General features: G+C 45.1%; 1 protein-coding gene across 1 annotated transcript; it reads right to left on the reverse strand.

The window, feature by feature from the left end:
- Positions 1 to 291: 291 nt before the first annotated feature.
- Positions 292 to 27,811, reverse strand: HHIPL2 (HHIP like 2). The gene is made up of 9 exons (XM_002693965.7): positions 27,426 to 27,811; positions 22,596 to 23,248; positions 21,330 to 21,473; positions 18,475 to 18,806; positions 16,851 to 16,977; positions 11,027 to 11,172; positions 4,902 to 4,983; positions 1,878 to 1,960; positions 292 to 1,197 (listed from the first exon to the last, which is right to left on the reverse strand). Exons 1-9 carry the CDS (start codon positions 27,744 to 27,746, stop codon positions 785 to 787), a joined length of 2,301 nt encoding a protein of 766 aa, XP_002694011.1. The 5' UTR covers positions 27,747 to 27,811; the 3' UTR covers positions 292 to 784.

Consider the following 27,811-nt stretch of genomic DNA (forward strand, 5'->3'; position numbering starts at 1 on the left):
AAGACAGGGATCATTTCTTCTCTCAGCGCTTTCATTCTTCAAATACCTGGTTAAAAGCCACCTATCCTCATTGGGGGCCCTAGAGGGAGGCAAGCTCACAGGAGGCAGACCGGGGCATTGGTTCAAGTCCAGCTGAACAGTTGACTGTCCCCTTACTGCTATGGTCTCGGGCACACCGCTTAACCTCACCAAGCCTCACTTTCCTCATCTTCAACATAAGTTATATGGCCACACACATGATGCAAAGTTTCGAGGTTTCAGAAAATTTGTATAAACTCAGCACACAACAGGTAGGCACAATGGAATCACCTTTATTATGCTATTTGCCAGGGCAAAACAGTAGTCGCCGGAGGTACAGAATAGGACCTGCCCTTATTCAGACCCTGAGCTTCAATGAGGGCAAAGGAGATGACAGCTTTAGAAGGGGTTCCCCTTGGGAACTTGCCACTACAGGCCTCCTCTTAGAGCTGGGAGGAAGCATGGGAGAGACATGGTTCTTAAGGCAAACTGGTGAGGCACGTCAGATTTCTTAACGCCAGACAAACATCAAGGAGCTCGAAGGATATATGTCCATTTGAGCCAGTGTTGATGTATCACTGTTGGCCACAGGCACTTACAAAGCAAAATGGAAACATGCAGTGGGATTTGAAGCAGGCTTACAGACTAGTGCACATGATTATCAAGGTGCCCTGGCCAGGTGGGGATTGGTCTCCCAGCAGCAGCAGACAAGGAGCATCCGTTCAGCTGGCAAGACGTGGGGAGAGGACGACCCAGCCACCCTAACTCAGGCTCTCTCTGACGGCTCCCACCTCCACCCCCGGCTTCCCGCACATCTAAAGTCAGGTTCAGCAGCAGCTTCCACGTGGTGAGGTGGTTCTGGTCCCCTGAGCGGCCACCTTGACGGAAGAGGTGGAGGGAGACTTCTGCCAGCTCGTCTGTGCTGTGCGGCCTGCCTGGCTATGCCACTGGGGCGTTTGGGGATCCCTTTCCTCTTCCCCTGGGGGCCTGGGGACCACACCCTGGCTCTCTTCTTTGCACCAGGCCCTGGAGATGTCTTCCGGCTGCTTGTGGGAGAAGCTGGCTTCTTGAAGGAGTCTTTCTGAGATGAGGCCCGGTTTGGACTGGAAGCTAAAGTTGCACTGGACAGTTTTCTAGCAGCTTTCTCAGACTGCTCCTTTAGCAAGTCCAAGACCATCTCTGGAAATGAGCATTAATTTAGGAGAAATATTAGTCCTGGAAAGCAGCTGTAAGGAAAGTGCCACCCAGGAATCCTATGCCCACTTGAGGGTTCTTGAATATAAATTCTTTTGAAATTAATATGTTTAATTCCCTGGCCTTGATCTAAAGAGATGACTTTTGTAATGGGGTAACTCCAGTAATGCATACCTGTAGAATAGTGCCCTTAAGACAGCACCTCTTTTCCAAAAGTCTTTCCTGACTCCCCACCCTACCCCAAGGAAGAGGTCCTCACTCTCGGGGCCCTCTCAGACCCCTGGACATCCTTCTAGCCAGAATCTTAGTGTTCTTTTATTTCTTCACTTGCCTGTACTACCTGCCCCCCTCTTCTTCGGTTCTAAACTCCCACAGGTCAAGTTACTGGTGCATCTACCCCCCGGGATTAGCACAGGACTGCTGTAAAGTACTAAATGAAAGAATGAATACATGAACGACTGAATGAATGAATGGACTGAATGAATGAATGAAGGGCAGCACGTGCTGCCCCCTGGTGCACAACCAAGACATGCAGACGAGCCACAGGCCCTAGTCCTCACCCAGAGGATAAGCCGCAGGTGAGAAAATGGGACCTGCCAGAAAATAGGACCTGTGGCCAGTGCCTCGATGCCAAGGCCTGAGCCTAAAGACAAACATGGACTCACTGGCGAGCGGCCTGAACTGGACCCGCTTACTCCTGGTTTTCACCGGCACTGGTTTGTACTTGCATTTGCCTGGAGGTGCTCTCCTGAAAACAGATGGAAAAAGTGAGGACACAAGACTGAAGACGGAACCAGGAAATAGGTACAGAGTTGTAAGAACGGAGGCCAGCCTTCCCCTCCCCACAGGGGTGGGACAGGTGAAGCAGGGAATCTTCAGTGAGCTCAGGTGGAGAGGAGGAAGGACACAGACATCACAGGGACACTGCAGGCCGTTGGGGGGCAGTGTGCGGAGGGGGTTGGGGCAGGGGGCATGGCAACAGAGAGCAGGGTTCAAGTCCTAGGGACCACGGGCAAGCCTTGCTGAGTTTCAACTTTCGCAACTATAACGTAGAAAAAACAATAGCACCATCCTCACAGGGAGATGGGGAGGATTAACTAAGAACTGTGTGCTTGGCACACCAGAAGTGATGAATGGATAACTTGTTGTTATTGTTATTTCGGGAGGTTGGTTTGGTTTTGGGGTATTTTTTGGCCACACTGTGTGGCATATGGAACTTCGCTGATCAGGGGATCAGGGGATTGAATTCATGCCTCTTGCGGTAGAAACACGGAGTCTTAACCACTGGACCACCAGGGAAGTCCTAAATTGTTTTTTAAATGAGATTTTGAAAAACACCCGGAGCAGTGGTCAGCACATATAAACGCTCTGTGGGTAAGGATGGGAGTGATGGTGATAAGGAGGAGAATGACGCTCTGCCTCTGCTCTGATGGCAGTGGCGATTCCCTAAGGAAAATCTCTTCAGATACTCACTGCACAGCCCCTTAAGTAATGCCAGCCCCTCTGCCTCCTAGTATTTTGATTCTTAAACTGCTGTCCCCGAGTGCATCTTCTGAAATAAAAGGGGCTTTGCAGACTAGGAACATTTCCAGCTACTTGGTGGCAAAGCCAAGATTCATACCCAGCATTCAGCATTCATACCCAGCTGGGATGGGTGCATTTAGTGCAAAGATGGGCTAAAGAATTAAACAGAGCACAATCGGGATCCACTGCTACAGAATTTTTTTTTTTTTTTTTAAGTCTCAACAATTCAAGTCATCATTATAACTGAACTGAATGGGCGGCGCTGAAAAGACTTTGATCCAGAAAGATGGATGTGTTCCCATCCTCTGGCCCCTCTAACTAGCTCTACCTCAGGCAAGCAATTGAAGGTAGTAAGGCTCAGTTACTCTAACCTGCAGATTGAGGGTGTCACCCTGTCTCGCTAGGGTTCTGTCAGCATTGAATATCAGGCTGCATGCACAGCATGGTGCCTGGGACACAGAAATGCCTGGATAAATGTCAATGTCTTCTAGGTGGAACAGCCTTCACAGTTGCCTTATGACTGACCTCTCTTGCTGCCAGAAGTGAGTTAAATTATCCCCTAACCTAATCAGGAAACTTTCAGAGGAAAGAAGAAGGGATTCACACACCTGTTGTGTGAAAGAGGTTGATAGAGCAGAAAATTCCCCACACAGTCTCTGTCAGTCACCAGAAGCACTTTAAAGACCCTGGGTTTGCTCCAACCCCATATCACAGGAGATCTGCATGGAGGAAACGCAGCAGTGGAGACAGCTCAGTCCCTAACTCACCCTGGAAACCCTTCCCCCATCAGGAGAGGCCCCAGGCACAATCTTGAGGACAAAGCCCCTTCCGGGAACTTCTGAGAACACCTAAAGGGAGCCTTATTGCCAAGAGGAACTGAGCTAGGCTGGGCTTCTGAGCCCTCACCAGTGGCTGGACTGAGCTGCCAAATGTCCTCTGAACTACCCCAGATATGGTAACATAAGCCTCAAGGGAAGTCCTCCTTGGCAGGTCTACCTTCAGGCTGATTTGTGGGGAGACTTTCTTGCTTTGGGTAAGAATCCTGAGATAATAATAAATACAGTTCACTGCCCAGAGCTCTCAGGGTGGATACCCCGCATCACTCTCCCAGGGACAGATATGGACACATACTCCAAAACCTCACAAATGGGAAGCGGTAGTTTGGCTTTTGCCAGATGAGTTGAAGGCTGGTTAGTCCCTGAGAGAGGTGGGCAGAGAAGCAGAGTTACACATCATAGAGTTCACCAAGTGAATAAACGCTGTCCCTGAATTCTGGAAACAATCAGGTGGAGACACAGAGAATCTTGACAGTTGAAGATACAGCTGCTTCTGGGACTCTCCTGGGACTGGTCCAAGACTGTGCAGATGCAAAACCTGGTGATGCACAAGTCCTCTATATAAAATGATGGAGTATTTGCATAGAACCTACACATCCTCCTGTATACTTTAAATCATCTCCAGATTACTCATGATACCTAAGAATGCAAATGCTATGCAAATAGTTGTAAATATAATTGCAAATATTACAGAAATTGTTGCCAAGGCATGGCAAATTCAACTTTTGCTTTTTTGTAACTTTCCAGAAGTTTTCAAAATATTTTTGGTCCACAGTTGGTTGAATCCACAGACATGGGACCCACAGATATGGAGGGCCAACTGTATTTTCCAAAGACCAAGCCACAGAAGGGCAGGAATATTTACTCAGGTGGTCAGAGTTGTACACCACTGTCAGATGGTCCCAGACAGAAGTTTCCAGGAGCATATTTTTAAAAAAACAAACAAACAAGGGACTTCCTTGGCAATCCAGTGGTTAAGATTCCACACTTCCACTGTACAAATTTAATCCCTGGTCAGGAAACTAAGATCCAGTGTGCAGCACAGTGTGGCCAAAAAAACAACAGGACAGGAGCCACAGGTCTACAACTAGTCATCCTATAAAGGCTCAAGATCTTCATTTTCAACCACAAAGAGATCATTTCCCAAATATTCCATAACTGTCCTACACTTTCACCAGTCCAATCTGCTTTGAATCTAAAGCAAAGATTTGCTTCGTTGATCACTTCTATTGATAGTAATTCTTGGGGAGTGAGGACTGTCTTTCTGATCTGCCATGGAGATAAGGACTAATCCAAATTACCTGAGAAGAAAAGGAACCCAAATCTCACCTTGATGGGTCAACAAATTTGTAAATGGATCCGTGTGGTGCGTAGGCACTGGGGTAAGAGGTGGCCAAGAAGTAGAGCTCCCCTGAGAAAACAGGAACAGACCATCAGGACAGGACACAAGGCTGGGCCCAGACAGCCAGACGCACAGAAAATCATCACCAGGGGGTTGTGGCCCTGAAATACACGAGCCCCAGGAAGGGGTCCCCAGAATCCCACCTGGGGCGAGGCCTCAAGGACTGTGAGCTCCCCAAGGAGAAAGTCCATCTCAGCCCCCAGACCACCTTGGAGTGTCACCCAGTAGAGGCATGTTTCTGCTGGGCGTGCTAAGTTGCTTCAGTCATGTCCAACTCTTTGTGACCCTATGGACTGGAGCCCACCAGGCTCCTCTGTCCATGGGATTCTCCAGGCAAGAATACTCGAGTGGGTTACCATGCCCTCCTCCAGTGGATCTTCCCGACCCAGGGATCAAACCTGCATCTCTTACATCTCCTGCATTGGCAGGCAAGTCCTTACTACTAGCACCACCTGGGAAGCCCGTACATTCCATAAACCAAAGCTTCTCATCTCATTTATCACCACTTTGCTTTCAGAAACTTCACCCCAGTGAGTCTCCATCTCCCTCCCCAGCTCTTCAGTACTGATAAGGATTCTCTGTGAAACCCAGAGACAGGCGAGCTACAGGCTGAAGACCACTTATTATTGAGTTGGTCAAAGTTCATTCAGGCTTTCCATAACATCTTACAGAAAAATCCAAACAATCATTTTGGCCAGCATTGTTCAATCACTAAGTCATGTCAGACTCTGCAACTCCATAGACTGCAGCATGGCAGGCCTCCCTGTCCTTCACCATCTCCCAGAGTTTGCTCAAACTTGTGTCCATTGAGTCGATGATGCTATCCAACCATCTCATCCTCTGCTGTCCCTGTCTTCTTTTGCCTTCAATCTTTCCCAGCATCAGGGTCTTTTCCAATGAGTTGGCTCTTTGCATCACGTGGCCAAAATATTGGAGCTTCAGCATCAGTCCTTCCGGTGAATATTCACGGTTGATTTCCTTTAGGATTGATTGGTTTCATCTCCTTGCAGTCCGATGGACTATTTGTTGCCCCTTCTTTAGGGCTTCCCTGATAACTCAGTTGGTAAACAATCTGTCTGCAATGCAGCAGACCCTGGTTTGATTCCTGGGTCAGGAAGATCCACTGGAGAAGGGATAGCTACCCACTCAAGTATTCTTGGACTTCCCTTGTGGCTCAGCTCCCACGATGCAGGAAGGCTGGGTTCGATCCCTGGGTTGTGAAGATCCCCTAGAGAAGGGAAAGGCTACCCACTTCAGCATTCTGGCCTGCAGAATTCCATGGACCGTATAGTCCACGAGGTTGCAAAGAGTCGGACACAACTGAGCGACTTTCACTCACCCCTTCTTTAGTGCCTTGGTCCCCGCTCCCTGCCCCTCACTTCACTCTGTCCTCCAGCTCTACCTTCTTCAGTCCTGGATTCCTTGTTTCCCATGATCTTCCCCTCACTCCTCAGTCCCTCAACTTGGTCTTACCACACCCTGAAGAAATCACCTCCACCCACTGTTCCCTTCATCTCTTTCACAAGGGCCCCTGTTTTTTCCCATTTTCTCCTGTTTGAACTCCAAAAAACACCATTCCCTTCTCATAGTAGGTACCTCATTCCACCTCGTATCACAGTTTCTTATGAGAGACAGTGAAGAGTTGATGAGCCCAACTTCAGCTAGATAAATCTGAGTCTGAATTCTGATAACACTCGTTAGCATCTGTATTGTCCTGGGCAACTTCTCCACCTGGGTAACCCTCGTGTTATTTATTCATTTGTAAAAGAGAGATAAGAATACCTCCCCTGATTATTAGACATTGAGTGAGAAAGTGTTCAATCATCGGCAGTTCCTCTTACTTCCTTATGTCTGTTCACTGGGATAGCTTTTTGAGCTTGGCGCAATCTCTGTCCTACCACCGTGGATTTAATACTCTTGCTATTGTGTGCTTCATGCAAGCCCCCTTGATTTATGGAAGGAAACATCTTACCAAGGTACAAACTGGAAAAGCCTAGAGCTTTCAACGGCTCTGGGCTATTTAAACAATCTTCTTCCTTGAATTTGTGGTGAACAGTGACTAATATTTGTTTGAGGCCAAGTGTGAGGCTAATGTTCTTTACAGAGCCCTGCACACAATGTAACAGCTGCCTAATAGACTGGTTTTGTGGACTGACCCTATAATCTTCCCCTTGTAAGGGGTGGTGGGGGGTGGAGGTCTGAGGAGTTAGGACAAACCTTTCCCTAGAGGCAGTTGGCCCCTCTGATTAGAAACCATCACCTCATCCGAGGTGATGCTGACATGAGATAAATGAGTTGTCTACCAACATGTACACAGGTCACCCTTGGGCACAGGTTCCTCCAAACCATGCAATTTCTGGTCTAAAAGAATTGGAAACCCTGTGTTACTGCATATTCCTACACATGACCATAGTTTTTGTAAATTATATATTCTAAACAAGCCATAGACTTCCCATCGTATTTTTAGAAGACAATGCTAGATGTGAATTTCATCTATAGGGTCTAACTGGCATTTTTAAAGCATTGCTGTTGTTTAGTCGTTAAGGCGTGTCTGACTCTTCTGTGACCCCATGAACTGTAGTCTGCCAGGCTCCTCCATCTGTGGGATTTTCCAAGCAAGAATAGTGGAATGAGTTGCCATTTCCTCCTCCAAGGGGGATCTTTCCCACCCAGAAATTGAACCCATGTTTTCTGCATTGCCAGGCTGATTCTTTACCACCGAGCCACCTGGGAAGCCCCTTTAGAACTATATTTTAGGGTAAGAACAACACACCAAAAAACTGTAACAGGCTATATAAAGCAAAACATTTGCAATATGAATTTACTGCAATCATTATGAGCTCAGCCAGCCCTCTCGGGAATGTGCTTCCGTGACTGACATTCAGAAACCCAACCCATCAGAACTCAGCCATACAGCCCCACGCCCACCATTCACTCCATCTACTCACTCGTTTATTTGTGCCAGCTGTCGGCTGGAAGAGTCAGGAAATAACTGTAGCAACAGTGAGGGCAGAGCTCTGGTGCAACTAAAACGGGGCTTATCACACTCGGTTCTAAATGTGTCAGTAATGGGAAAGACTCTGACACACGCAGAAAATCTGAATCACTGCGCAAAATCATAAAAGCACGCAACTCTGAAGGAAATAACTTGCCTTGGGAACAGCCACCCTGGTTTTAGGGCTGCCCTTTGGGCAAAGTCTGGCTTGGAAACACCTTGGCAAGTCCACTCCATCAAATTCAGCCAAGGACACTTTTGTTTGCCAGATGTACTGAGTGGTGTTCAAAAACTGCCTTGTTTTCTCCTGCAACAAGTCTACGGGCTAAACAAACCAAGCCACCAAAACCTGGCTTTTCTGTGGCCTCCTGAAAAGGAACAAGCCACAGAACATGGCAGCCCAGGGACCCCGGGAAGGCTGCCTCCAGGGGTCTCCAGGCTGTGAGGGCTCCAGCCTCCTTGGGGCACCAGCAGGGGAGAGGCCCCACCGCTGACATGGCCTATGGCTGACATTCATTTACATCATCCACTTTCCGCTGAACATGAGCCTGTGGTTTCTCCCCTTTTTCGTATGTTTGGATTTCCAATTTGGAACTCACAAAGACTTTTCTCTATTAAGAATGCTTAAATTTTCCAAAATATCATCTGCTTCTATAAAATATTTATCTCAAACTATCTACTCACCAGCTATTTGAGGACTTTCCTGGCAGTCCAGTGGTTAAGACTCCTCACTTCCAATGCAGGAGGTGCAGGTTTGATCCCTGGCCAGAGAACTAATATCCCATATGCCATATGGCATGGACAAAAATACATTTTTTTAATTAATAATAATAATAAAAAAACATAAGCTAGCTGAGAGGAAGGGTGCAGCTGCTGACTGGCTTTCTTTATGTCCCACTCAAGTGAAGCTTTTGTACAGCCACCCTTGGGTCAGAGTGGAAAGAAACCAAACACTGAAGAAACCATCAAGGCTCTGGTTAGCACTTGTAGAGAGTCCTGTGGAGAAGGCAATGGCATCCCACTCCAGTACTCTTGCCTGGAAAATCCCATGGATGGAGGAGCCTGGTTGGCTGCAGTCCATGGGGTCGCTAAGAGTCGGACATGACTGAGCGACTTCACTTTCACTTTTCACTTTCATGCATTGGAGAAGGAAATGGCAACCCACTCCACTGTTCTTGCCTGGAGAATCCCAGGGATGGGGGAGCCTCGTGGGCTGCTGTCTATGGGGTCGCACAGAGTCGGACACGACTGAGGCGACTTAGCAGCAAGCCGTAGGAGTAGAGAGTCCTGTGTCTGGAAGAGACCCCTAAGAGATCACTGTGTTCTCTTTCCGTGCCTCAGAGCATGGCTAGATGCAATGCCAAATACCGGAAGGATCACAGGCCTTGTCACCACTTACGTAAACAAAATAAACCTTTAACTTTCAAAATGACACATAACTTACATAAAGCTCAAATTAAAACTTCATTTTCTGAGTTAACAATTTGAGGATATTTGTTTTCTCGTTGTTTGTTTTGTATGGGGATTTTTTGTTTCCTTTTGTTTTGTTTTTAACTTTTTATTTTATATTGATGTTGAGCCAATTAATAGTATTGACAGTTTTAAGTGAACAGCAAGGGACTCAGCCATGCATATATATGCATGTATTCTCCCCTAAGCTCCCTCCCATCCAGGCTGCCACACTGAGCAGGGTTCCGTGTGCTAAACAGTAGGTCCTTGTTGGTTATCCATTTTATTGTATATTTTTCAAAATGGGAATATAATTGCTTTACAATGTTGTGTTAGCTTCTGCTGTACAGCAATGTGAATCAGCTATGAAAGTGAAAGTGTTGGTCGCCTAGTCATGTCTGACTGTTTGCAACCCCATGGACTGTAGCCCACCAGGCTCCTCTGTCCATGGAATTCTCCAGGCAAGAGTACGTTGCCATTTCCTTCTCCAGGAGAGCTTCTCGATCCAGGAATCGAATTCGAATCTCCCACATTGCAGGTAGATTCTTTAATGTCTGAGCCACCAGGGAAGCTGTGAATCAGCTATAAGTATATATATATACTTATATATATATCCCTGCCCTTTTGAATCTTCCTCCCACCCCCACCATCCCACCCATATAGGTCAACACAGAGTGGATATTTATTAAAGCTAAATCCCTCTTTCCCTTCACCGCTCTCTCTCATACATGCACAAATGCCTTGCTCTGCTGATGCCCTTAACATACGCCTAATGGCTCTAGTGTGTAGCCTCCTACCTAGCTGTCTACCCTTTTCCCAGATCTCTCAAGAAAGAAATTCTCCCTTGTTCATTCACAGAAGTTTCCTAACAAACTCTGGGCAGGATCAGGAAGAGCCCAGCCCAGCTAGTGGCTGATCATCAGAGGTACTTTCTCCCAGGCAACAGCAGCAGGATAAATACCCACTGTTGGCTCTGTCTACATTTGTATAATCACAGATTAGAACAGTCCTTCACAGTCAAAGGACTGAACAGACTACAGTGCAGACCTTGGTCTACCTTCACAGTGAGCTGTACAGCCAACCAAGAAGGGATAAGTTGGCATAGTCAGTCTGTTTCCCTCATTGGTGAAATAAGCAAAATAATTACATTATGGGGGTGTCGTGATTACTAAATAAGATTTTAAAATGTGAAGTGCCTAGAACAGTATCCAGTTCATTATAAAAGGTGGGCGATAGTGAAAATAGAAGAAGTGGTAGTTTCTATTTAAATAATAAGAGTAATAATAACAACAGCAATGATAATTATTATATAAATGTTTGGGGCTTCCCAGGTGGCTCAGTGGTAAAGAATCCACCTGCCAAGGAGGAGACGCAAGTTTGACCTCTGGGTCAGGAAGATCCCCTGGAGAAGGAAATGGTGACCCACTCTTGTATTCTTGCCTGGGAGATCTCATGGACAGAGGAGACTGGTGAGCTACAGTCCCTGGGGTTGCAGAAGAGTCGAACATGACTTAGCAACCAAACAACAACATAAATGTTCAGTTCACAATGCCTGTGACTATCTAAGATCCAGTAACCAGAAATCAATAAACTGTTAACATTTGTTACCTGCTTCATCTTCACCAAAGGAGATGATAAACTTGCTGTGTGTGCTGATCAGCCCTGGGAAGGCACAGGATTCAGTGCTGCCCAGGCAAATGTCCTGTTTCTTCCATTTCTTGGTTTTTCTATCTTCCTGCAAAGCCATAAGTCGACTAGATGAAAAGCAAAACCTTATATTTTAGGAATCCATATCTCTACCCGGCAGGATATTTTTTTTTTATTTTTAAACTTTACAATATTGTATTAGTTTTGCCAAATATCGAAATGAATCCGCCACAGGTATACCCGCATTCCCCATCCTGAACCCTCCTCCCTCCTCCCTCCCCTACCCTCCCTCAGGGTCATCCCAGTGCACCAGCCGCAAGCATCCAGTACCATGCATCAAACCTGGACTGGCGACTCGTTTCATACATGATATTATACATGTTTCAATGCTATTCTCCCAATTCTCCCCACCCTCTCCCTCTCCCACAGAGTCCATAAGACTGATCTATACATTGGTGTCTCTTTTGCTGTCTCGTACACAGGGTTATTGTCACCATCTTTCTAAATTCCATATATATGTGTTAGTATACTGTATCGGCAGGATATTTTTTTTCCTCCTAGAATCTGGGAATCCTGGAATACTAGGACTGAGTCTCCCATAGGAGGTCAATAACTAACCACCCTTAGGAATCAAAAAAGCTGCTTCAAAGATATTTCTGACACCATCTTGCCCTGGATGGGGACGCTCACTTGCTATTGTAAGAGGAGTTTGGTATCCTGTGAAGCTTGCACCACCACAAAAGACTAATTTTTATTAGCTGGATCATTGCTCATCATCTCTAAGCCTCAGTTTTCTCATCTATAAAATGGTGGATAGTAAGAAAATTTACCATAGGCAAGAATTGTTAAGGTTAAATAAGATAACATATGTAAATATTCATATATTACCAATGTGCTTAGCATATAGTAAGGACTCAAAACAAGTAGCTATTATTATTATTATATTTGTAGAGTAGCAGTTGTTACTTCGTATTCCACTGTCCATCTATCTGAACTAAAAGAAGGTTTTTTAGAAGAAAAGGGAGAGAAAATTGGGTAACCAGGGGTATCAACTGAAAAGTTTCATAGAAACAGAGATGCTCAACCCACAGTAATTCTAGTGCATAGAATTCAATTAAAAATCACTGCATATCTGTTATGTGTGGGGGTGAAATGGTGGGTAGAGGTTATGGGGAAAACATAAAGAACAATTAAATCCCAAAGATCTGACAAATTCCTTGACAGCAGACTACAAAGACTCACTCAGAAAGAAATAAGCTGAGTAGCCTGTGTCTAGAGATGGAAATGGCAACCTACTGCAATATCCTTGCCTGGGAAATCCCATAGACAGAGGAGCCTGGCAGGCTACACTTCATGGTCAGAAAGAGTCAGACACGACTTAGCATCTAAACAACAAGCCTGTATCTATTAAAGAAACTGAATTTGTATTTAAAAGTCTCCACAAGGAACACTTCAGAGGACTTCTGGTTTCCAGTCCAGCATGTAACAAGTTTGGAAGTCGGCACACCATCCTAAAATAAGCAAAAGACTGAAAAATCAACAACTTCTTAGATTCATAAGAGAAGCGAGGTCACAGGGAAAACCATTGCCCCCAAAATTAGAGAGACAAGCAGGCAGATACAGAGAATCACAACTTACAGAAAATCAGAAGCACAAACCTTCACAGGTATCAGTTCTGGGGTTGGAAAACCTAACATGTAATTGACAAATTGCTAGAAGTTCCATATGGACAAAGCGTGAGTTAGACAGGGGTGCCCAGCCATCCAGGGTCCCTACACTTTTGTGAGTTTTATCTCCAGGAGCTTGACCAGTTTCCCAAAATAAATATCAGGAAAAATCTACTTGTGCTTCCAGCAGGAGAAGGGGGAAAGGAATCATTTTGAAATACACCAGTGCTTTCTGTTTCTCTTAACAAATGTCTGTCCTCAGGAGAAACTAACCAGAGACTATCCTGCCAGGATTTTATCAGAACCTCACAGACCTGGGGTAAGGAAGTACCTAACTCTAGCCAACTCTAGCTGTCCTGTCCCACCTAAATGTGTATGGAGGCAGGAGGGCTACTGAGAAACCCTGATGAAGTTCACAGTCCAGAGGCTGCTGCTGCTGCTGCTGCTGCTAAGTCGCTTCAGTCGTGTCCAACTCTGTACGACCGCATAGACGGCAGCCCACCAGGCTTCCCCATCCCTGGGATTCTCCAGGCAAGAACACTGGAGTGGGTTGCCATTTCCTTCTCCAATGCATGAAAGAAAAGTGAAAGTGAAGTCGCTCAGTCGTGTCCGACTCTGTGTGACCCCATGGACTGCAGCCTACCAGGCTCCTCCATCCATAGGATTTTCCAGGCAAGAGTACTGGAGTGGGTTGCCATTGCCTTCTCCAGTCCAGAGGCACAGGCTCACTAAAAAACTCAGACCTAATCATAAGACTAGAACACTTCCTCTCCCCCACACATCACCACCACTTTGCTAAAGACCAATTTACAGCAGTTTCTTTTACCCAGTGCATCATACCTAGCAATCAGGAAAAAAATTACAAGGCAAAAAAAGGTAGTTTGAAGAGACAGAACAAACATCACAACCAGATTTGGATGTGGCATGGGATGATGGAATTATTAGATTCAGAATTTAAAACAACTATGATTCATACTCTAAGGGCTCTAAGGATAAAGCAGACAGCACGCAAGAACAATGTAAGCAGAGATAAAGAAACTCTACGGAAGAATCAAAAAGAAATGCTAGTGATCAAAAACATCATAATTTAAATAAAAAACACTTTGACAGGCTTATTAGTAGACTGGACACAGCTGAAGAAAGAATCTGAGTTTGAGAATATCTCAATAGAAACCTCCAAACTGGAAAGCAAAGAGAAAAAAGACTGACCAAAAAAAAAAAAAAGAACAAAATATCCAAGAAAAGTGAAACAACTTTTCTTTTACAACATAAAGTTGTAACATAAGCATAACAGGAATATCAAAAGGAAAAGAAAGAGAGAGAAGAGCAGAAGAAATATTGGAAACAATAATTATTCAGAATTTCCCAGGATTACTGTTAGATATTAAACCACAAATCTGGGGAGCTCAGGAAATACAAAGCAGGATAAATTCTTTAAAAATTACTTATAGGCAGATCTTATTCAAACTATGGAAAATCAGGCATAAAGAAAAAGAAAATCTGAGAAGAAGCTGGGAATGGAGGGGTGGCACTTTCAGTATAGAGGAACAAAGATAAAAATTACATCAAACTTCTCTTCAGAAACCATGCAAGCAAGAAGAATGCAGAGTGAAATATTTAAAGTGTTTAGAGAAAAAAGTCACCAACCTGTACCTGGTGAAATTATATTTCAGAAATGAAGGACAAATAAAGACTTTCTCAGACAAACAAAAATTGAGAGAATTTGTAACCAGTGCATGTACCTTGCAAGAAATGTTAAATGAAGTTCTTTTGAGAGAAGAAAAATAATATCGGTCAGAAACTCAGATCTATATAAAGAAAGGAAGAGTATCAAAGAAGGAATGCTGCTAAGTCACGTCAGTCGTGTCCGACTCTATGCAACTGCATAGACGGCAGCCCACCAGGCTCCCCCGTCCCTGGGATTCTCTAGGCAAGAACACTGGAGTGGGTTGCCATTTCCTTCTCCAATGCATGAAAGTGAAAAGTGAAAGTGAAGTCGCTCAGTCGTGTCCGACTCTGTGTGACCCCATGGACTGCAGCCTACCAGGCTCCTCCATCCATGGGATTTTCCAGGCAAGAGTACTGGAGTGGGTCGCCAGTGCCTTCTCCAAAGAAGGAATAGGTGAAGGTAAAAATCAAAACTTTTTTTTTATTCTTCACTGGTCTAACAGATAGAAGTTAGTTCAATATACTAACAACAATTACAACAATATACAACAGCAACAATGTATTTAATTATGTATGCTTATGTATACAGTAAAATAATAGTATTATTAAATTATAAAATGTTAATAATTATTATATATCACTGTTATAATTATTATACATGCTTATATATAAGTGAAATGAATGATAACAATTAGGGACAAAAGGGAAGAAGTAGGATTATTTTTTTATTGTTAAACACAGACTACCCAGGAAGTTTTGTAATGTTGTTTGAAAGTGAACTTAGCTTAGTTGTAAATGTATATGGCAAACTCTACGCAACTCCTTAAACAAGATTTCAAAACGTAGTATGATCAATATGCTAACAAAGGAGAGAAAATGGAATCAAATAAAATGTTCAATTGAATCTGCAAAAGGCAGAAAAAGAGTAGAAGAAAAAATAGGAACAAAAAACAATATCAAAAAATAGAGGAGTAGTGAGTATGGTAGATATCATTTCAACCATAGCAATAATATCTTTGAATGTCAATGGTCTAAATGTACCAATTAAAAGACAGAGATTGCCAGAATGGATCAAAGAATAGGGCCCAACTACCATTAAAATGGTCATCTACCATTAAACATCAGATCTAGATGGCTTCACTTGGAAGGAAGAAACACATTTTATACAAATTAGCCCAGATAATTAAAGAAAAGGAAATACACTTTAATTCATTTTATAAAGCTCACGTTAACCTGAGGCCAAAATCTGACAAAGGTATTATAAGAAAGGAAAACTATAGCTCATTTGTTTCTTCATGAACACAGATACAAACATTCCAAACACATTAGCAAGTTGCATTCAACAATATATTAAAACAAAAACAATATATTAATCAAATACAACATGATCAAGTGATATTTTTATCCCAGGAATGCAAGATTGCTTCAGTGATTAAAAAAATATATATATCCATCAGTGCAATTCTCCATATTAACAAACTAAAAATGAAAAAGCCTCATGATTCTCTCACTAGATGCGAAGATACATATGACAAAATGCAACATCGTACCTAATACAAACTCTCAGCAGACTAGGAATTGAAGGAAATGTCCCCAACCTGAAAAAGGGCATACACAACCCCAGCTGACAGCATCAATCTGATTGGTAAAAAATCGAATGCTTTCCCCCACTTCTATCCAACATTGTACTAAAAGTTAAAATGAAGCAACAAATCAATAAAAGAATAATAAAAGGCTCCCAATTCAGGAAAAAAAATAAAGGTATCCATATTCATAGTGAAATTATCTTCTACATAGAAAATCCAACAGAATAAACAAAAAGTCACTAGAACTAATAAGAAATTAGTTACATGTTATGAATTAATATATATGTTATATATATGCTGAATATATACTTGTTATATATATATATATATACACACATATATAGCAACATTCAACATAGCATCAAACACTACGAAATACTTAGATGTCCAAGACCTTTTACACTGAAAACTACAAAGCTTTGCAGCAGTTTTATTCACAATCCCCCCAAAGTGGGGACAGCCAAAACATCCATCAACAGGAAAATAAATGAATAAACTCTGGCATATTCATGCAATTGAATATTACAAAGCAATAGAAGAGACAAACTCCTGATACATGCAAAAGCATTGACAAATTTCACAGACATTACTCAGTGAAAAAAGCATCTGTGATGAGAGTGGTTATCTCTGGCTAATGTGGGGGCGGTGGGGAGAAAGGGATGGTGTACTGACAGGCAATAGGCAAGAAGGAACCTTCTACAGCGACAGAAATGTTCTTCATCTTGATATGATTAGTCTTAATACAAGTGTATACACTTTTAAAACTATACAGCCACACTGTTAAGACATTGAATTTTGTGATATGCAATTTATACTCCAATTAAAATGTTGAAAAAGAGAGAGGGGACATCAATCCTTCCTTACCCACTCATGAAGTCCCCAAAGATGTAGAGACCATTGAGATTTGGGGATTCACATCCACGGTAGACATAGCCTCCAGTGACTGACTTGCCCACTGCATGGCCATAAGCATAGATCGGCAGAATATCGTCTGTCCAGGAACAAGGAAAAAGAGTGTCATAGCTAAACCTGGGAGCTTCAAGGAGGAAGAAGGCAGTTTTTAAAACCAATTGCCTTACTGAGTGGAGAATGTTTCATCTCTTGGTCTTTGGGAGGACAGAAAGCCAAGTAAATCATGTTTATCTTCTCAACAGACCAGCCATGATATTCGTGAGCTTCCCATTTGATTGGCCTCAGAAAGCATAGAGGAAGCCTAAAGTTCCCTCATCTGTGGGGCAGTGACCTGGAAATCAACACCCTTAAATTTTTCCCCCAGGTCAATATGGCAGATACTAAGGTTTAGGATTTGGAATATTGTAAGGACCGGATGACTGCTTTGAGACCTTCTCAGGACAGACCATCCCCTGTCCTCCACCTGCCTCTTGTCTATAGAAAAACTTTAGCCAAAGAATAAATTTAATCAGAGGAATGAAAAAATACAGAAGCAAGGAAAATAGTCAAACAGAACAAAATAATAGTAATTTAGTCATTAAACTAAATCAAAGACCTTTAGTTCCTCCTCAAAGTCTATAGATATATACTGAGCCATATCCTTTGAGCATATAATCCTTTCAGTATTATAATGAAACTCCCACCAGATGGAAGAAGTTAACTACATGATGGCCAGACTGTAGCCATAACATTAACTGCTCCATCTCCCACAGTTCCAAGAACTGGCCTCAAGGAAATGGAAACAAAGCAGCCCTGGAACTAAAGATTAACTATACTTAAAACAATCAAGATAACTCTGATCAGACCACCCTGCATGACCAATTTCAAGAAAAGTGTCAGAGATGGCTGTCCTGTCCTACGTAGCTCTCTCCCTCCACCTATATGCCCCTGAAACTCCCATTTAAAATTCTTTCCCTGATTAGCAAGGGGAAATTGGTTCTTTGGGACACTAGTCCACCTTCTCCCCAGGACTGCCAGCTTCCTCAGTAAAGCTATCTTTCCTTGCACTCAACACTTGTCTCTCAGTATTGGATTCCTAAGTAACAAGCAACCGAACCTGAGTTCAGCAACAGAAGGACGAAAAGACCAAGCAATGGTGATAAAGTCAGAAAAATTAGAATTTTAAGCCAGATGGAGTTTCTAAAGCACACCTTGATGACTGATGTTTAGGGACTGTATACAGGATATCATTTCAGTGGCAGTTCCAAATAAATAAAAACATATAGCCACTTATTTTCCTTTGAGGATGGTTCAAAATTGTATGCCTGAAAATCATGTGAGTAACTTATTTGGAATATAGATTCCTAGGTCAATCCCACCACGCCCCCAATCCACCCAGGATTCAGTTCATTAGTTGGCGAGAAATGCCCCGACTTTCAGGTGCCAGTGGCTAGAGAACCACTGAGAAGCACGATTCCACAGGACACAAACAAGGGCGCTGTAAGGACCTGCAGACAAGACACTCCAGGTTTTATTCTCCCACCTCCACCCGCAATTCATTCCACTCACTCAAGAAATAAGAGGGCTTCTCACTTACCCAAAGAGGCATTTTGACAGAGCTTTTTGTCGTAACATTCAAACCCCTCCTTTGCCCTCCAGCCATAGTTTCCACCTTTAACAATGATGTCAACTTCTTCAAACCGGTTCTCTCCCACGTCCCCACAGAACATCCGACCTCGGCCCTGATGCGTGATAGGGTCCCCTCGGTCCACGGCACAGCGCCACATGTTTCTGATCCCGTAGGCGTAGATGGCGGGATGGGCCCCCGGCTCAGAAACAAATGGATTGTCCATGGGCACTCGGTACCGCTTGCCACCTGAGCCGGCCCCATTCACATCGATCCTTAACACTTTCCCCAGCAGGGAACTTCTGAAAGGAAGAAGGCCAGAAACAGGAACAGGAGAAATATGAAGATGTGAGATTGCTAGGTCACATGATGCTGCTGCTGCTGCTGCTGCTAAGTCGCTTCAGTTGTGTCCGACTCTGTGTGACCCCAGAGACAGCAGTCCACCAGGCTCTCCCGTCCCTGGGATTCTCCAGGCAAGAACACTGGAGTGGGTTGCCATTTCCTTCTCCAGTGCATGAAAGTGAAAAGTGAAAGTGAAGTCGCTCAGTCGTGTCCGATTCCCAGTGACCCCATGGACTGCAACCCACCAGGCTCCTCTGCCCATGGGATTTTCCAGGCAAGAGTACTGGAGTGGGGTGCCATTGCCTTCTCCAGTAAGTACCACAGACCCACTCTATATTTTCCCCACAATTAACAATACTGTACTATACTGTACTGCACACTTAAACTTTTTAAGAGAGTGGATCTCAGGTTACGTATTCTAAATAAAATAAAACATCTCAGAACTGGAGGAGATGGCCCGAGATAGTCTACTGAGAGTGGATCTCAACTGACAACCAAGAATCACATGGGGAGATAATACACACACACATACACACACACATAAATATATGTGTGTGTATATATATAGTTAAGACTTTCCAATTTTTGACTCAAAGAGAACTATTAGGCAAAAGTTTGATGCAGCCCCGGTCCCTGTGACACTGAGCAAGTTGCAGCTTCAATTTTTCTATTTTTATAATGGGGTGGTTTCTCTCAGGTTTGGTTTAATACTTTGAATTCTTTAAAGGAACTGGTTCTATTCTTCTTCATGTAACAATGTGGGCAGTAGAAAGAACAGAGGCTTTTGATGACTGTGGTCTCTGAGCCTAAGGAAAGTTATGACCAACCTAGATAGCATATTCAAAAGCAGAGACATTACTTTGCCAACAAAGGTCCATTTAGTCAAGGCTATGGTCTTTCCAGTGGTCATGTATGGATGTGAGAGTTGGACTGTGAAGAAGGCTGAGCGCCGAAGAATTGATGCTTTTGAACTGTGTTGTTGGAGAAGACTCTTGAGAGTCCCTTGGACTGCAAGGAGATCCAACCAGTCCATTCTGAAGGAGATCATCCCTGAGATTTCTTTGGAAAGAATGATGCTAAAGCTGCAACTCCAGTACTTTGGCCACCTCATGCAAAGAGTTGACTCATTGGAAAAGACTCTGATGCTGGGAGGGATTGGGGGCAAGAGGAGAAGGGGACGACAGAGGATGAGATGGCTGGATGGCATCACTGACTCGATGGACATGAGTCTGAGTGAACTCTGGGAGTTGGTGATGGACAGGGAGACCTGGCGTACTGCGATTCATGGGGTCACAAAGAGTCAGACACGACTGAGCGACTGAACTGAACTGAAAGCAGGGGAGAGTAACACCACTTTGCAGTGTGGCTGTGATGTAAGGGTTAAATGAGTTAGTGTGCATATAGCATGCCATGCAGTTTCTGACATACAGTCAGCATTCAACAAATGCAAACTCTTTATTATTACCAACCCTGATATTTTTATTACTAGGGATAACGAGAGCCACAGGCTTGCTGGGTACAAAGGGCAGAAGGATCACATGACCTTCCTCTAGATGGCACAGCCTCGCTGGATTGTCTGAGTTTGAATTCTGGTTCTGCCCTATACTCTCTATGACCTTGGATAGACTACTTCACTCCTCTCTGCCTTTATTATCTTGTCTGTAAAATGGCTATCATAACACCTATACTTCATAGGATCCATTCATTCCAAATGTATTTATGGCATGACACCATTGCTAGGCACTATTCTAGGGGCTGGGAATACTTGAACCAAGAAAAGAGATTAAAATTTTTGCCCTTGTGGCTGTCAGAATTATGTGCTCAAATAAACATAAGGTATTTAGAATAGCATTGGACACACAGTAAGCAACAAATATGCATTGCTGTTGCTTCTGTTAGCCTCATTAACTAACTACTCATGTATCTTCACGTGAGACACAGTGCCTGGAACACAGTAGTCAATAATATTGTTGAGCTGAATTGAACTAGATGGTCAGATCATGGCATAGTAAATAATGTCCTGCTCATATATATTAAAAATCTTGAATTCATCTTTATATGGCCCTCTGAGAGTCATGTTGAACATCCATAATATTAATTATAAAAATACATTATGCCTGAAAAGTATAGGACAGAATTTCTCTGCTGGTCCAATGGTTAAGAATCCACCTTCCAATGCAGGGGGCATAGGTTTGATCCCTGATCAGGGAACTAAGATCCCACATTTCACAAGGCAACTAAGAGCACAGGCCACAACTAGAGAGACTGAGAGTTGCAGTGAACAATCCCACATAAGGCCCGAGGTTGCCAAATAAATAAATATTCCAAGTAAATATTAAGGAAAAAAAATAAGAAAACCAAATGTTCTTCCCATTGTGTCAACAGAGGAGACTACATCTTGCAGTAAATGAGTTGGGTTTGACCCTCTGCAGATTCCATCTCAGCAAAAACATTACACCAGGGCAAGCCTGCATCCAGCTTACTTGTTCTGAGCATTTCCAAATTTGCCGAAGGGATCCCCAGCCTGTCCTCCATCCCCAGTGAATATGTACATATAGCCATCTAGGCCAAAAAGAAGTTGTCCACCATTATGATTTGAGGCTGGTTCTTCTATCTCCAAAATGACCCTGGAAGGAAAAAGAAACCACACTTTGATGAAAGCTGATACAGCATCCTCTTGAGACATCCAGAAATGACTGGCTCAAGCCAGCCAAGGACCACAAAACAGGTAGCTCGGCAGCTCTGGGACACCCCTCACTTCCTAGTATGACTCCGTCATGGATCTTTTTTTTTTTCATATCCTGACTTCATGTGCTGTAGACACAGCGTGGTAACCATCACCCTTTTCTGGTGCTCAGCCTTACTCTCTTCTCTACAAGAACCACCAGTCCCATCCTTTGGACAATCTAGCAGGGGTTAGTCTATCACTTCTTTATGCTCTTTTCAATCTCTAAACCTGTCTGTATGGGAAAAGCGAGATAAGGCAGAATGGAGTAGGAAAAAAGGGTGGAATGGTGGAGCAAAAGAGCATGAGCTTGGGGTTAGTTGGAGCTGGGCCCTTCATCTGACCAGGCTTAATTACCTTGTGTCAAGCTTTCTGGAGAGGATGGGAATTCCCATGTTCAAGATAAAAGGCCTGAGACCTAATGGTCACACAATAATCAGAGGCTACTGTTATTTTTAATGTGGATATTATCTAAAATCATTTCTCAAACCCTTATCGCCTCTGGCCTTTGCTTATCCTCTATAAAATCAAGCAAGCATGGTTCTAGGTAACTGTAAAGATGGGTGGTTATAGTCATGAAGACCATCCACTGAAGATTCTAACTTGGGTTAACCAACTAATCAGCAATGACTTTTGTCCTCATTATAAGCTGCTGCAGCTGCTGCTGCTGCTGCTAAGTTGCTTCAGTCGTGTCCGACTCTGTGCGACCCCATAGACGGCAGCCTGCCAGGCTCCCCCATCCTTGGGATTCTCCAGGCAACACTGGAGTGGGTTGCCATTTTCTTCTCCCATGCAAGAAAGTGAAAAGTGAAAGTGAAGTCACTCAGTCATGTCCGACTCTTAGCGACCCCATGGACTGCAGCCCCGCAGGCTCCGTCCATGGGATTTTCCAGGCATTGCCTTCTCCCCATTTTAAGCTAGTAGATCTAAACCCAGGAAAGTTCCTCTATTTCATCTCAGAGGACCAACTGGCAATATTTTGGAACACAGCACACAGTTGCAGACTCTCATGTATATGCCTCACCTCTCTGATTTGGGATCGGCTTTGTTGGGATCAGCCCGAGAAACTTTCATCTCACTAATCCGAATCTTCTCTACCCTCTTCTTGCCCAGGCATGAATAATAAATGTAGAACTTGCGGTTACGGCGGAATCGGGGATGAAAAGCCAACCCCAAGAAGCCTCTCTCGTCCCCAATCCAGGGAGTGGTCAGCACCAGGCTCTTGAGGTCCAAGAAGGGTTGTTCCAGGCGGCTCCCATCAGGCAGATAGACCCACACCACCCCCACCTGCTCGGCCACGAAGAAGCGGTGGGTGCCGTCCCCAGCGTGGACCATGGCGACCGGGTTCCTCAGGCGGTTGGCCACCTCGGCCAAGCAGAGCTGCAGGCAGCCCCGACGGTCCTCGGCCACAGTCCCCAGGTTGCGGTTGAGATGGTCGCTCCTCAGGATGTTGGGGAAGCAGTAGTCCTTGTCGGGAAGGTTGAGGAGGTGGCAGAAGCGTGTGCCATCCTTTCCAGGGGATTCCTGGAAGCGGCGGTCATTGGTCAGCAGGGCGATGGCGGAGTGGCAGTTCGAGTGGAATGCAGAACAGTAGTCAGAGCAGAGGCCAGGAAGGTTCCGGAGGGGCGTGCGTGGGTTCTCAGCGTCGTAGAGGTGGGCTGCATAAGGGGAGCACTCCTGGAAAAGAAGAGTGACCTTAGACCCCAGGCAGACTGGCCGTGGTAGGGCTGGAACCAACTTTTCTCTTTTCAAGGATTTGACTTTTTTTTTTTTTTAAGAGTTTTTAAACCTTGACTTCACTTTGGTTTTATTACAGAAATATTTCCCTCTTGATGCAATATACTTCTTTTAATTTTCTAAAGTCATACCTGTGTGGATGTTCTAATCAACTTTATGTTTTGAGCAAAAAGAGGGAAAACAGGCCTGGGGAAGAACCAGGATTCTGGAGCTTCTGTTATTACCAACTACTGAAAAGAAAGCTCTTCTTTGGGACCCACATTTTCTACCCAGTTAATGCTCCTGAAAAGTAGAAAGGGGAAAAAAATTCTCTCAGATTTACTGTAATTATAACCTCGCTCTTGACACATAGAGTTTTGGTAAATGATCAATTTTTTTTAAATAAGAAGATGTAGTACCAAATGTCTCATCTTTCCCTTTTTTTTTTTTTTATTATAAGTGCTGTAAGATTTAATTTCTTTATGTACATCTGAAGCAGTGTGCCAGAAGGTTTACATTTGCTGAATCTCAGTACTGGATCTGTGTGAGTTGCTCAGTTGTGTCTGACTCTGTGACCCCATGAACTGTAGCCAGCTAGGCTCCTCTGTCCATGGAATTCTCAGGCAAGAACACTGGAGTGGGTTGCCATTCCCTTCTCCAGGGGATCTTCCCGATGCTGGGATCGAACCCGGGTCTCTCGAATTTCACACACTGCAGGCAGATTCTTTACCATCTGAGCCACCAGAATCTGTCATGTTGATTATTTAATTTTTCTGTATGTTAATTTTTTTTCTTTCGCCACATTGTACAGATGTGCAGTGTGTGGGACCCTAGTTCCCCAACCAGAGATGGAACCTGTACCCCCTGCAGTGGAAGCACAAAGTCCTAACCACTGCCAGGGAAGTTTTATTCAAAACATTTTATAATTTAAAAATAAAATTATCAAAATGAACGTGCAATGTATCATTCCCAGAGATGAGGTATGTAGTGATTTCTTCTCTTCAATGAAAGGCAGAGGCAACTGCGATCAAGAAAGTAAGAAAGGCCCGTTTTTGTTTGTTTGGTTTGGTTAATTTTTGGCTGCGCTGAGTGTTCGTTGCTGCGTGGGCTTTTCTCTAGTTGCAGTGAGTAGGGGCTACTCTCTAGTGGTGGTTCATGGACTTCTCACTGCAGTGGTTTCTCTCTCTCATCACGGGCTCTAAGGTGCGTGGGCTCAGTAGCTGTGGCACATGGGCTTAGTTGCCCTGCTGCACATGGAATCTTCCTGGACCGGGGACTGAACTCATGTCCCCTGCATTGGCAGGCAGATTCTTAACCACTGGACCACCAGGGAAGCCCAGAAAGGCCAGTTTAAAGGGAGTGGTTGGGGCCGTGGAGTAGGGCAGGGTCCACTCTGGAAGCTGCTTCTGATCACGGACACCTCCCTGGCACCTGCCGGCCCAGGGCTGTCTCATTCATGTCTGTTCTCTCACCTACGAGAGGGATCAGCAGCATTTCTCAGATGTGTTGAGTTCCCCATTTTTTCTTATTTCAACCCTGATTGCAGATTTGCAGAGCAGCAGACTCTTATCAGGAAGAGCAGAAGAAAGAGCCCAGGGATTCACAGCATCTCTCCCAGAGCTGTTTCCATTTATGAGACTTGTCAGAGCCGCTGACAAGAAGCCAGATAGATGAACTGCTCTGAGTCCCACCTGACTGACCTGTCCACTCCTGGGGAATGGAAAGAAGAGAGATGGAAGACAAAAATAAGGATGAAATACCCAGGAACAGAGGAGGCTGTGGACAAGTAACCACCTGCATGGCACACTCTTAGGCATCATTAAGAATCTGCACAGTTGCCTCTACTCAATCAGCTCAGGAACTATCATTTCTGTCTTAGAAAACAAAGGCCCAGGAACGATCTCTCCTAGGTGCCAGGCACTGTCCTCTGTACTGGGGCTGTTGACAGTGAGTGAGATGCCCAATGGCGCTGTCCTGCTGGAGCTTATGCTTGCCCTAGGTCAGGGAACCAGTAAGTGGATCGGCCAGGGCTGTTGTGACTCAACTTTGGCATGGTATGATCAAAAGGGCACGAGAACTTGGAGCCTGAGCCTGTGAATTTGTGCCACGGCACTCTTTGACCTTGGATTGTGAAAGTGAAAGTCACTCAGTCACGTCCAGCTCCGCAAGCCCATGGACAATAGTCCATGGAGTATCTCCAGGCCAGAATACTGGAGTGGGTAGCTGTTCCCTTCTCCAGGGGATCTTCAAAACCCAGGGATCAAACTGGGGTCTCCTGCATTGCAGGTGGATTCTCTACCAGCTGAGCTACCAAAACTCCTAATTCTGGGACTTCCCTGGTGGTCCAGTGGCTGAGACTCCTCGTTCCCAGTGTAAGGAGCCTGGGTTTGATCCCTGGTCATGGAACTAGATCCCACATGCCTCAACTAAATACATACATATTATTAAAAAAAAAAAACAACCACCTAATGCGTAAAATGGGGGTCCTAGTAGCTGCCTGGAGAATCATTGCTGGGAACATACTACATATTTGGGGAAGAAAGAGGGAGAAGAAATTTAAGTTGTGAAATTTAATAAATATTAATAGATGCATGTAGGTCATTGTTTTTAATTTTTTAAATTCTTATTTATTTTTGGCAGTGCTGGAGTCTTCCTTGCTGCACGGGCTTTTCTCTAGTTGCTGAGAGCAGGGCCACTCTAGTTGTGGTGTGCAGGCTTCTCATGGCTGTGGCTTCTCTTCTTGCAGAGCACAGGCTCTAGCGTGCGTGGGCTCAGTAGTTTCCACCCTCCGGCTCTAGAGCACAGGCTCAGTAGATGTAGTGCAGGGATTGCTCTGCGGCATGTGGGATCTTCCCAGATCAGGGACTGGACCCATGTCTCCTGCATTAGCAGGCAGATTCTTTACCACTGAGCCACCAGGGTATTCCGTTTTTAATTTTGTTGAAGCATAGATTTACAATGTTGCATTAATTTCTACTCTATAGCAAAGTGATTCAGTTATGCATATGTATATTCTTTTTCATAGTCTTTTCCTTTATGGACATGTGTAGGTTATTCTTATTCCTCAAATCCCTGAAACAGGAGAGCTGCTGAATTTGGCTTTCTGAAACCTCATGCAATAGGGAAGGGGGAGGGAGGAGACATTTTTATCTGGGGACTTCATCCAGAAACGGAGTCTCAGTGTTGCTCATAAGAGCCGGGCTTCTGCCCAGATGGTTATCCCAGAGTTAATTCTCCAGGAAACAGCTGAAGGGCGGAGCCTGAGGTGAGAGAGGACAGCCCAGGGCGATGCCTCCCGGGTGGCTGGCTTCTGTTCCATTCACTTCACAGGGAGGTGAGGTGGCCAGCTGGCTCTTGGATCACAGTGGGAGAGCCAAGTAATTGCACTGACATGCCCGGGGGCTGGGGGGGAGGGGTTCCAATCCGCCTGGATTTGCTATCTCACCCCCAACCCATCAGTAGAGTGCTCCTCCTCACGACAGTTTCTTTCATCTGCCCTCCAACTAGACTCTCCCCAGCACCCCTGAACCCCTCTTCCCACAAAGTCAGTGTCCGCAGCCAGCATCTGACATGGGTTCAGGCTGAGCCCTACAGAAGTGATGTCTGCCAGGGATGTGGGTTTTGGCCACTAGAGAGCCGGGAGAAGCAGAACCTCTGAGAAATTGCCACTGAGCAGCTTGAAGCTCTCCCAGGCCAGGTTTGGAAAGCTGGGGAAAGCCCCCCTCATCACACCAGAGAGCCCCTGGTGCAAATGACCCAGCCGAGGACTGTATCCCAACGGATGCCACCACTCTGTCCACACACTCCGTGAGCACCCACGGGAGCTCACAGCTCTCAGTGCCCTGCAGGGAGGTCCCAGGCCGCAGCTGTCCTGAGCTCCGCGAATAATACACCAGGGCCTGCAGGACCCCGGAGGGAGAGCTTTGGGAAACCAAACTCCACCTCAGTGTGCCCGTCCAGAGCCCTAAGCCCCAGGTGAAGGCAGCCACAGGTGAGTCTCTTTCAAGGGCTGGGCGCCCAAAGAGCCTTCCCCCCAAGACCCTCAACCAGCCATCCCAACATTCTATCAGCTGGGGCTGGAAGGCAGCCTCCAAAGCTGGCTCCCTCACCTTCCCGCAGGGCTCCTGCTCAGGCCTACCTGGCAAAGGATGTCTTTAATGTACCCGCCGCACAGCTCATGGCCCTTTAGGTCGAAGTATTCCATGATGTCCCAGTATCGGGCAGCGATGCGGTGGTCCTTACGCTGGTCACAGCAGCCGAAGGACTCATAGTCAGAGCAGAACTCAAGATGCTGGAGGGGCTGGAAGGGGGGCCGGTAATCCAGGCACTGGGGGTGTCCCTGCAGCAGCCCCACCTGGCCCAACAAGACTATGAGGCTGAGACAGAAAATTCGAGGAGAGGTGAGGAGCCAGGGGGTCCACCGACTCCAACCCCCCCTGGGAATGGACCTTCTGAGCATCTTGCCCTGGGGACACTCTGGCTACTGCGTGCTCAGGCTGGCTTCCTACTTCGGGCTGGTTCCCT

This window comes from Bos taurus, chromosome 16 (assembly GCF_002263795.3).
Source record: "Bos taurus isolate L1 Dominette 01449 registration number 42190680 breed Hereford chromosome 16, ARS-UCD2.0, whole genome shotgun sequence".
Classification (NCBI taxonomy): domain Eukaryota; kingdom Metazoa; phylum Chordata; class Mammalia; order Artiodactyla; family Bovidae; genus Bos; species Bos taurus.

Coding starts and splice junctions, on each gene's coding strand:
- HHIPL2 (XM_002693965.7), bottom strand. CDS start 27,746: ATGCTCAGAAGGTCCATTCCCAGGGGGGGTTGGAGTCGGTGGACCCCC. Junction 11,173..16,850: donor TTTGGGGACTTCATGAGTGG/GTAAGGAAGGAT, acceptor CTTTTCATCTAG/TCGACTTATGGCTTTGCAGG. Junction 1,961..4,901: donor AAATTTGTTGACCCATCAAG/GTGAGATTTGGG, acceptor ATCTGTTTTCAG/GAGAGCACCTCCAGGCAAAT.